The 11,286-nt window shown below is 38.2% G+C and overlaps 1 protein-coding gene across 6 annotated transcripts; it reads right to left on the bottom strand.

The window, feature by feature from the left end:
• Positions 1-872: 872 nt before the first annotated feature.
• APRR2 (CheY-like two-component responsive regulator family protein) lies at positions 873-10,734 on the bottom strand. Of its 6 annotated transcripts, none has more exons than XM_088718802.2 (15): positions 10,431-10,734; positions 10,295-10,342; positions 9,145-9,835; positions 8,636-9,028; positions 8,018-8,319; positions 7,153-7,232; positions 7,007-7,073; positions 6,373-6,419; positions 6,093-6,170; positions 5,380-5,994; positions 5,129-5,269; positions 4,024-4,293; positions 3,749-3,811; positions 3,558-3,635; positions 873-1,327 (listed from the first exon to the last, which is right to left on the bottom strand). In XM_088718802.2, the coding sequence occupies exons 5-15, from the start codon at positions 8,145-8,147 to the stop codon at positions 1,166-1,168; spliced, it is 1,731 nt and encodes a 576-aa protein (XP_088574928.2). In that variant the 5' UTR covers positions 8,148-8,319; positions 8,636-9,028; positions 9,145-9,835; positions 10,295-10,342; positions 10,431-10,734; the 3' UTR covers positions 873-1,165. The 6 variants fall into 6 exon arrangements, with proteins under 6 accessions (XP_088574928.2, XP_008784682.4, XP_088574930.2 ...); XM_008786460.6 differs by lacking the exon at positions 10,431-10,734 and having other exon boundaries at positions 8,636-8,825; positions 8,919-9,028; positions 10,295-10,325; XM_088718804.2 differs by lacking the exon at positions 9,145-9,835 and having other exon boundaries at positions 8,636-8,825.
• Positions 10,735-11,286: the final 552 nt, after the last annotated feature.

The following is an 11,286-nucleotide window of genomic DNA, read 5'->3' as shown; positions in this document are numbered from 1 at the left end:
TGACTTTGCCTCGCCGACGCTCAGGAGGCCACGGACAGTGATGTCCCAGGGTGGGTTTGTTGCCATTTGGATCCTTCTGCTAAACCCTCCCCGCTTGCTCACTCGGCAGCCACAAGTCTTCATGGACTTCTGTACTGCCCGAGAACGTCCTCTTTGCATGGCTTTTGCATGCAATAGGTTCGTCGCCTGTTGTATCTTATGTTATACTGGTGCTTATATCATAATTCTGAGTTAGCTTCTAAGTAAGCCTACTTGTCTTCTTCCTATCTATGTTTGGTTAATTTTACTTCTGTAATTGGCTTGTGATATTCATATTCCTTCCCTATAGAGGTGACAAAAATTGACCCGATCCATTAAAAAAAAAAAAATCGACCCAGTTTGAACGTGTTTGGATCAAATTTGGATGAAGAGGTTTTTACATAGGATTGAGTGTGGTTTGGGTTCAAAGCTTTGACCCATCTTGAATCATGATGGTGGTACTCTATATAGGCCGAAAATAGGATATATTTAGTTGAATTAGGATCTTGAATAATTTTTTTTCTTAACACAAAATATTAAACTTATTATAAAATTAATCAATAAAAATTTAAATATTAAATTTGATAGGTTAGCCCAGTTTTATTATTATGGATCAAAGGTGATTAATTAGGGACAAGCGGATGATCCAAAAACTTTATATGTTATTGTCTTTACTTGATAACTATTTTTTTTGACAGTCAAGGATTTACGGGTGTTCCGACCAAACACCATATTGATTGACAGTTCCCTGATCTATGTTTCTAAAACATTAATTCCTACTACAATTATTAAAACTATATCTTAAAAAAAAAGAAAAAATAATGACGTATCAAATGGAGTCTCCCTTGCGAATATTGAGAGATGAAAGGCCTTTAGAATCAAAGTGGCCCTGGAAAGGTTGCACAAATTGACGACAAGCAGCCGACAGGACTGCATTATTCTTGGCAACTAAAGACGCAGAAAAACAAGAGGAGAAGAACGGGGGAAATAAAAGAGGAGCAAAGCCAAGCCCAGAGCAGGACACTAGTGAAAGGGCCTGGCGGCGGTCCCCTCACCAACTTTTATTTACAGCCACAGAGTCCAGTGAGATGAAAGTACGAGCCACGTAGCAGGAGTCTTAGCCGCACAAAGAGGCTGGGCCCACCGATCACCGGGGAGGAGGCTTGGTGGCCGGCGGGATGGCCCGGAAGCCTTGGCGACGGAGCTCGGCGAGGACGCTGTCGGTGGAGGGTGGTTTGAGACCGAGAGGGAGGGGGAGCCACGGCTTGCTCATCGCCTCCTTCACCACCGAATCTATTACCTCCTCTGCCTGCGTCACAAACCATTATTTTATATTACATTGAGAAAGTAATACATACTGCAAGTCCTACTTGTAATTATATTTTTAATATATCTTTGTTTTCTTTTGCAATATTATTTGAGATAGTTTATGTTTCGGTGCAAGTTTATTTTAGTTAGGTTAAACTTTAAGCTTTATATATATGAGTGTGTTTTTTAATTAAAGTGGGATATTGATATTTTTATCATATAGTAAGAAAGAGAGAGAGTATGATTTTATAAATAGATGATATAGTTATAAAGATATAAATTATATGTTTTTTTTAGAAGGACATAAATGAAATCTCATTAAATTGGTTACGAGGTAAATCTTTGATCCTAAAAGTGCTAACTGTACCAGGATGACAGATATTTTGGAATCCTTAGGAAGTTGGGCCTCGACAAAAGAAAAGCTGAAGTTTTTTTTTTCTTTTATTTTTATTTGAAGAAAGAGGAGGGCAAATGCCCAGGCAGATCTTATTGAGCAGATGAAATCAGGGGCGGCGAATAACCAAAAATCTATCCATTGAATAACCGATGTGGGACTAAACACAAGCCCGCATGGATCCTTACACTAACCATAAAAGAGTACTAGTTACCTTAGCTGAGGAAGACAGGCAATAGTGATCCACAAAATATCCACTACTTGTAAGGTTTGGCCCTTCAACCGTCTAATATTGACTAGCTTGACTCTAAAACCACTTCTATCACACCTCAAACCCATCACCTGGGTTCCAATAGGATTGGGAGAGAAGAAAGACTCAAGTCTTCCTTCCCCAGGGCATGCACAGCATGCAAGAAGGCCGGTCCAAGCCTCTTCAGCCTAGTCTAGAGTAGTTCATAGTAAACCAGGTTCTCACACTAGTGTAATGGATCCCTTTTTTGTTTATGTTGATTGAAAATGAGGCTAATGAGGCAGACTCATAAATTGTTTATGAGAATGATTCTTATCACAATTTTAATACGACAGTTAAACTTGGCGATATTGGGATGATAGCTCTTTGGAAAAAGATAGAATCGTGTTGTCAGACGCTGATTTCAACTAGTATAACTCAAACATCTCCCCATTGAAAGTGACTCAACCATCATGGCGGTTTTCTATTGCTCCTTTCTGGATCAACATCATAGGAGGGTAGAGAGAATAATGGAAGCTCAATATCGGTGAAGTAAAAAGAGCTACCTGAATACTGAATTATTACCTTTCTACAGAAATAATAAACATTTTGTAGTGATACCAGATTCTGGAAGTCTTTGTTTGCATAATTCTAGGTCCTTAATTAGGTTGAAATGGGGATCCCAGCATATAAACTTCTTCTACTGACTTCATCAAATTTAAAATTATTTGTGTTAACAAGTTATTTCCTGCATAGCTAATGCTAGGCTGACAAGAATTTGAGGCTCTGCATACTTTGATCATGAAGCAAATTGCATTCAAATCTCTTTCATTTATCAGATGTTTTTGATCTTATCGAAAGGTGTCTAACTTTTTCCAGATGAAGACTGGCGTTTACACTCACTCAACGCACTTTTCTATTATAGTATCAATGGAGTTTGACACTTGGTACACTATACTGTATCAAACTAGTTGGTTTGAAGCATACTGTACCTAATAATTCAGTATCGCTATACGATTCTAAAAGCATACTGACATTTAATATGCTGAACCGGCCCCGTACTGTACCAATACAATTATAACGTGGCACTGGTACAGCATCCAGTACCAAATCAAAATACCTTGGTTTTACATATATTTTTTTTTGGGGGTACAACCATGTGTGCAATATCATTCATTACTAACAATATCAGAACCGGATAAGAATGAACAACAGATGTATGCAATTTGGTTGTTTTGTCTAATGTTAGACCAGAAATTGATCGGTCAAATAAGTGATGCTAGACTTTCCAACATCACAAAATCAACTATGGCAAAACAGCCTTGTCCTCCCAACAGGGGCCACGGCAATTCAGCTGAAAACTTGTATTTCAGCAAGTAATTTCAGCCCATAATATTGCAATTTATGAAATATCTGCTTCTTTTTTTATTTTTTACTTCCAAATAATAATTAATCATATAACTCATTCTTTAACGAGATCTTCGCTAATTTCCTAGTGGTGGTGTAGATCTATGTATTTATTGTTAAACTGCATGCAATCGATCTACATAGTTAGATGGATAAGAAACAAGACAAATTCGAGATTTTTAGATGGCAAAAGTCCCATACCTGATGCAAGTCATTGGAATCTCTAAACTGCCAGTTTCCATTTCCATTTGCATTCGAACCGTTACTCATCAGGGACCTCTGCATGGTTCAATTCAGTTTATTTTTTTTTTTAAAAAAGATTCTTTTATCTTAGATACAGACCCAAAGGGATGCATTCATGCATGCAAGGTTAGGCATAGTATGCAACTCACCGTAGGGACGGTATAATGGTTATAAGGTGGCAAAACAGGGCAGCCCCATGCATCAGCATTAATCTGCATCATGGTATCATGCATCGTCAAATACAATGCTATATACCATTATTAATGAATGCAATAAATGACATTAAGTACTTTATCAAGACAAAAAAAAAAAAAATCGTTTCTATCAGATGCATGGTCTTGTGCTGATAAATTAGGAATAGCCATTGGACATAATTTTTTTTTTTTTTTGTAACAGGGAAAATTTGTGTAGTAACAGTCATTACCCCAGGGTAGGTCTTCCAAACCCAATTTTCTGGAGGCTGATGCCGCGTTGGGAAGCCAGGATGGCCCCACATTTGGACACCAGGGGGATGGTAACTTGGATGAGCCCAAGCAGGGTAGCTGTGACCAAATGGAACTCCACAATGGGGATGATATGGATGTAAAGCCACAAGTGGCTTGTGCATGAAACCCATTGGTGTGGGATCTCTATAAGGCTGCCATCTTCTGTCATCTTCTTTTGGCAAGATGTGTCTCCTCTGCTTCCGATATTTCTGCAAAACAAAAAGCACAATCTTACATTCGCTTTGTAGATTATGTTAGCAAATAGAAACACAAGAAGTAATGATTTAGAAAGTCTCTGTCTGCAAGGGAAAAGAAAAGAAAAAGAAGAGCATAATCACCAAAATACATTTGCCATGTGTGTGCATAAAATTAAGGTACATTAAGAAATTAACTGATTATTCTGACGATGCTCTTGTTCTTATATTTCCTCCTCATTAGTGTTTCCAGTTGTTTCTGAGTTCTAGATGAAGTCCTTTATGTTTCCTCATACATCATAATGGCCAAGTATGCATAAGCCGTTTCTGCTAGTGCCTGAAGAATTATTGAGATGATTGATCCAGTGCTTAAGCACCTTAATTGTGTGAGGACCTGTGCAAGTATGTGTTTAGTCCCATATCGATTATTTGCTGAGGAGATCTTGGGCACTTATACAGGACCAAAGAGTCCAAAAAAAAAACCTTTCCGACTGGCCTTTTTTGGGTCTTGAGGCTTGAACGGGGACAGTATATGAGGACCTGTGCGGACGTATATTTAATCTCACATCGATTATTTGTCGGAAAGATCTTGGATGATCTTGGGTACTTATACAAGACCAAAAAATTCAAAAAAATACCTTCGAACTAACTTTTTTTGGTGAGTTCTTGGGTTGTGACAAATTGCCTAAGCATGATATAGAGGCCAGGTTTGGTAAATTTATGGGCAAGATTAATCATCTCATGCAATTTATCTCATATTAGAAAATGATTCCATTGGTCCCATTTGGGAGTCTATCCTACTTGACCTAATGGAAGGCACATAGAACAAAATGATGTTAATCTAACTAACCTGCAAATGGCTAGCTACATTATGCCTTGTCAAGCCTTCTACTTTCATCAGCTCTAGAATCTTGGAAGGAATGGCTTGGTCCACCCCCAGTTGCTCTACAGCCTGAACAAATCTTCTATGGAGATCTGGAGTCCAGTCCACCTGAAACGCCAACAAAACCAACACCACAACCATGTCAAAGCTAATTGATGTCGAAGAAAGGCATGGTTAGTTAAAAAGAATTACGATCTTTGTAGCAAATCACTGCTCACCTTCATCTTCTTTTTATTGCTTCTGCTACCATTCGAATATGAATTACTATTAGCAACTAACTTCTTTGAATCGTCTGCGCTAGCTTCTACATTGTCCCCATTATGCAAACTTGAGGAGCGTAGGGAGACTTCTTTAGCACCACTGCATTGATCATCAGTCGTCTTAGAACCATCAGCCGAGTTCACCTCCCCCTCAGCTGCGGCCTCTTCAGGTCTAGAAGGCAGAATCTCCTCAGTGTTAGCTGCGGCGATTGAATTGTTGCAGGTATTTTCGACAGATTTTGATTCCAAACTGCTGCAATTTCTCGCGTCTAACGAGTCTTTGATATTCTCTGTGCAGCCTCTCTCTATTGAGCAGTTAGTTTTCTCTTGGCAATCTCCATCACTTAGCAATCTTCCTCCATGTTCCTGCTGTGGAGTTGAAGGACCTGGGAACCTGTCATTTGCCACGGCATTCTCATGGCTATTTTCATGTTCCTTCTCCGTGTTTTCTGCTTCTGATTGGGTTTCAATTTTGAGTTCTCCTGTTTCTGTCTGAAGTTGAAGCATCGAAACAACTGTCTCTTTGATCGGCTTCAATGATTTGGAGAGCACACTCCCCCCTGCAATGAAGGCCTGTTCAGGGCTAACGAACTCAGCAACTTCTTAAAATTTCCAATTCATTGCAATAGAGTCTTGTTTGTCTTAAAGTATTATATTGGATGCAAAGGCACCTTGTGAACCACATGCTGCCATATGTTTCTAAGTTTGTCTTCGGATAGTGGTTTCTCAAGGAACTCCACAGCACCAAGCTGAGAAATTCACACAAATAGATCAATTAAACATGTAAAAATATTCATAAGTCCTGTCTAATAATATATGCAGGCATAACAAAGGGAGAATAATATGCATGCACAACGTAGAGTGATTTATGAATGATGTGGACAGACATAGGATAACAAAATCAAGACACTATGAACATAATTGTATCATCCATGAAGCCAAAGAGCTCACTGCTATACACTTCATCATGGTGCTCAAGCAGCGGACATTTGAAATAACTGCAGCCAAAAAAATCATTGTTAAAGCACTTGCACTTAATGGTATGAAACATCATTCTGTCTTCTTACGAACTAAAGTAGGATAACTTGGTGCAAAAATCACAATTACAAGCCAAGACTTTGAATGTGAAATTTAAATTAGATGCCTCATACAAAATTGTTAAAGATCTAATTTAAATCAGTCATGGAAGTTATCGTTGGACAACAGTCTGTCTGGGCTGCTTACCTGGAAACTAGCAGAGTTCAAGATATGAAATGAAAAAAAAAACAAAAACAAAAACAAAAACAAAGATTATCTGATATGATAATGATGTCTGACTATTAGATGATATATATTGATTAATAAATAAGTCAGTAAATTGGATTCAGCTTTTTCCCATGAGAAAAAAATACTTAATAAGAACCTTGTTAAATCCTACAAAACAACGCGTCCAAAACTTAACTCCTACATTATTCTCAAGTAATTTACTTAAACATACTGGCAAAGATCCAATCAGAGAGAGAGAGAGAGAGAGAGAGAGAGAGAGAGAGCTGGCAAAGAGTAATTTGATAAGCAGCTAGCAGAAGTATCTACACTCTAATCTTACCAACTGTTGGAAGGTCCCTGGCCATTTCAAGAAACCTGAAGCTCCCCTGGCAAGTGCCAGTTGCAACCTGCAAAATATTGGACACTTTTCGAGAATATAGCAAATAATCATATAGTTTAACATGGTTGAATTCTTTGAAGCCATACCTCTACAATAGCAACATGAAAGCCCTCATCGTTCTTCGAGATTGCTTCTAATGCATCTCGTTCATTGCAATATAAAGAAACTGGAAATTCACAAAAATTTTCAGGAACTCAGCATGCATGGAATGTATACAGTATATAAATAAAATAAAATAAACTGAAAGAACATGTTTCTTATGATGATATTACACATTTCTTTGACACTCCTAATTCTTTAATATATAAAGTAATTTGGAGGGATGCTATACCTTGAAACTAGAAAGAGGAAAGAAATATCTATATTAATAATGCCATGCTCATAAATTACATCTCATGTTAAGTGAAAAAAGAGTGAAGGGAGACGGAATAAAAAATTGGGACCGAAGAAAATGAATGAATCGAATTTAAACATCTCAAGTGCTGTTCCACATGAGATGCTGAAATGAAAAAGAAAAATTTTCCAAGAGGCATATAATCCGAACGTATTTAAAATTCCAAAAAGATAATCCCAAATACACGTTGGAACTGAAGCGTTATCCTTATCCATGTTATTACAATATTACTCAAAAAATGAAAAAAGAAAGGGAAAAAAGATCCTGATCATTTCCTTTTATCTTTCTTTCTTTTCTTTTTCTTTTCTTTTTTTTGATAAGAAGATCATTACCCTTTTATCAGCAAAGCTCCTGTCGCATTCAATGAAACAAATTGATGAACCATAGAAAAAATAATAAATATGCCATGTTGCAAGTTGCAATTAACCACCAAAATAAAAGATCACCATGAAAGGCAGAGCAACATAAATACTGCACATGAGATCAGATAAAGAAGAAAAAGAAGAGAAACAGGCTGCGCATAATTTTGAAGAAATAGACCATGCATATTAGCATACCAATATAGTCCATTGCTTCTAGTTGCAGTTTTGTTTCATCTGCTGAGGGACCGTTTTCATCGAGAAGGAGAACCCTGAGACCTTTAGGAAATTCTTTCCACACAACCAAATCACCAGCAGAGCAAATCATAGCTGGTTTCGCATCGTTCCTCAGGGCTTAGCAGATTGCCGAGAACCAACACATCCCACCATCCTCCTGATCCTCACAGATCCATCTAAGCATCAAAACAGACTCCCAGTGAACCTTCTTCGTGCTATTTACAATCCAAACAGGCTCCTCGGAAACAAAACCAAGTCCAAATCTGCCAAAAATACCAAACAAAATGCCAAAGCAATCGCATCAAAGCTCTGAGCTCAGAGAACAGATAAGATCACAAGGAGCACATCAACTGGAAAAGGCATTAGGAGCTTCTCTGAAGAGAGATTAAGACAGCCACAAGGAAAGAGAATTCTATGCATGGTGGAGTACGCCAAAGTACAGAGGAAGGGTGAATGATATAAAAGCCATCAAGAGATCTCCTGTATATGAGGAGATATATGGTACCACTAGGAGCTGGGGATATACCAAAAGGCAAAGCTAGAGTAAGGGGAGAGAAAGGAGAGCAGACTTCATCCTACCTTTTGGTGAAGGGATCAATGAAAAGAGGAAAAATGCTCTCTCCTTCAGACTTTTCCTCTCTTGCTTTCTGCTTGCCTTGGGAGGGAAGAGGAGCGTGTTATGTGGAGTGCTATAGTGCGGTTGCTGGCTTTTGGCCAACGAGTACGGTTGCTTCGGACCACAGGATATGCTTGCTGTGTATGAAAGGGTCTGGTATCAAAAATCAAAAATCTCATCTTAGCTTCTGAAATTATTGGTAATGTAGATGCTTCAGGAGAGACTCTAAAGAGTGACTCCATATACAATATCAGCTGATTTCTTCCATTTCATTATTTTGTTAAAGTTCCTAATCATCTTGCAGCCATTGCCACGTCTCAAATCCGGAGCATAACACGGCCATACTACCGTAGGTACTGCCCACGATAACACGAAGCCAATAATCATGATCTATATACACATCTATCTGAAATAATATAACAAATTGATCAAAATTGATCAAAAATTAGTAAGAAATATAAAGTTTACTTACCTCTTCCACCTTGGACTTTCAAATTTTACTAGGCGAATCTGCTAAACACCGGCCTCAATTTTCGATGGCACAATGCTAAGAAACGGTGAGTTCGAAGGAAGAGGAGAAAGAGAGGGAAAGAAGAGAGGAGGAGGCGCAATGCTCGCAGTGGAAGGTCAAGGGGCTCCCTATTTATAGAGGTGACCTAGAATTCTAGCGATCCTATAAGAGTTTTAGCCGCCCTATATCTCCTATTTCTACTAGAATTCGCCTGCTTCAGATGAAAAAGCGGACTTTTATCAGGAATCTACCATTGCTCATCGTGTGCAACGCATGGACGGGTTCAATATCCAGGTCTGGTTGGACAAGTAGACTGGGTCCTAGCTAGGCCATCACAACTATGGAGCTCAAAATGTTTGATTAATTTTTGCCTCCCTGCCAGAACTTGGATTATTTGATTGACAGACTTTTCGTGCATGAGCCAACGAGATGTTTCAAATTCTTAGTTCCTATCTGCAAGGTGGCATCGCCGCTGTATCCCTCAAAAGTTCCACCATTTTTAACAGAAGAAAATATATTTTGTGCGACCGAGGCAGCACCAAAGATTGCAAGCCCTTACTGAAGCCTCAAAAATCTATACTCCGTACGCACTATTTTGAGCATGACTCCTTCTCCTTGTTGTAAAGCAAGCTGCAGCAACTTACACCTTCTCCTGATGAGATAGATGAATACTATCAAGAAATATTCATATTTTCTTATGGATATTATGTTCTATGAACAAATCTCGGAGCAGATCATCGTTCTAATCTCTTCCAACTCAAGTCAAAGTCAAAGCCAACTCTAGAATTTTTCACACTAAACAGATTGCGAAAGAGAGGATATTCATTAAATTATTTACTACGAGGTGATTCACATGATGACCTACATGTAGAGAATTTATTGATGACCAGAAAAAAAAACAAGCACAATTAATCATCCACTCGACAAATTTTCTACCATACAAAAACTGCTTTGAAACTCGAAAAATCTACATGAATATACAGTATGGAGAACCACGTAATCCTTTCCCTTTGTGCTCTTTCTATATATTAAAAAAAAATGATCAAAATCTCAGGCAGTGAACTTGAAATGCTGATGGAGTTCGATATATTTATTTACTTCGGATATTTACCTCATCGTGCTATCAATTATGTAGACCTTCGGCTCTATTCCTCCTGGCCTACGCAAACCATAGAAATAGAAACGCTATCTTACCCTTCCCTAAACAATGAACGCATGGGACAAAGAATGGTCTATTTCCTTTGTACCTGGCCGGTGATGAGGTTCAGGCGCTGGATTGGTCCTGATCAGAAGGCCAAGCCGTCCTTATGCAGCCTGCTGTGAATTGAGATCGGGTTAATACCAGCCACAGCCTTTGCCGCTGGAAGCAATGGTCTCTTTGCCGAGGGAGGACCACCACCCTGAAAGCGGCAGAGCTCTCTCGGGGAACCCTTGGTTCTTCCTACAGATGTAAGCAATGGACCATACGTACAATGAATAGTAGCTTCAACCTGCTAAATATTAATAATTACCTTCGGTAGCTCCTTTGCAGTTTACCCATCATTCTGCCATGGGAATAATAGTTGATAACCCATGCATATATCTTGCTGATTGCAAGTTGGATGTTAAAATCATCACTTGTTCTAAAACTCAAGTTTATAGGATAAAATAAATTTATTTATATATTTTATTATTTTTTAATAATATGATTAAAGAGTGCGGAGATAGGATTCGGACTTAGGACCTTTACTCTGATACCATGTTAACAATGGCCACTTATCCCGAAAGCTTAAGTTTATCGAATGAGATTGTCTTACTTATATATTTTATACTGTAGAACTGTAAATATCTGGAAGATTATCGGTTTTAAGATTATCACTTCAAATTATTATTCTGTCCTTTTCAAGATTTGGAACTTCCAAATTTTTAGAATTAAATTTTGGGATGACATTTCGTAAAAATCTGGAGGAAAAAAAACAAGTACGTACACACGTATTTAAAGTAAAGATTGGATATAAAAATCAAACATTAAAAGCATAGAAAGATCATGATTGACTAATGCTAGACACATTGACGTAAGCACTTTAGTGTAGATAATGTTTAAGCCAAGATGGAAATTATTCC

Source organism: Phoenix dactylifera, chromosome 3 (assembly GCF_051530095.1).
Source record: "Phoenix dactylifera cultivar Ajwa chromosome 3, Ajwa_hap1_PhDact_Kaust_v1.1, whole genome shotgun sequence".
NCBI lineage: Eukaryota > Viridiplantae > Streptophyta > Magnoliopsida > Arecales > Arecaceae > Phoenix > Phoenix dactylifera.
Note: the sequence above shows the minus strand (reverse complement) of the source record. Positions and strands in the feature narration are given on the sequence as shown.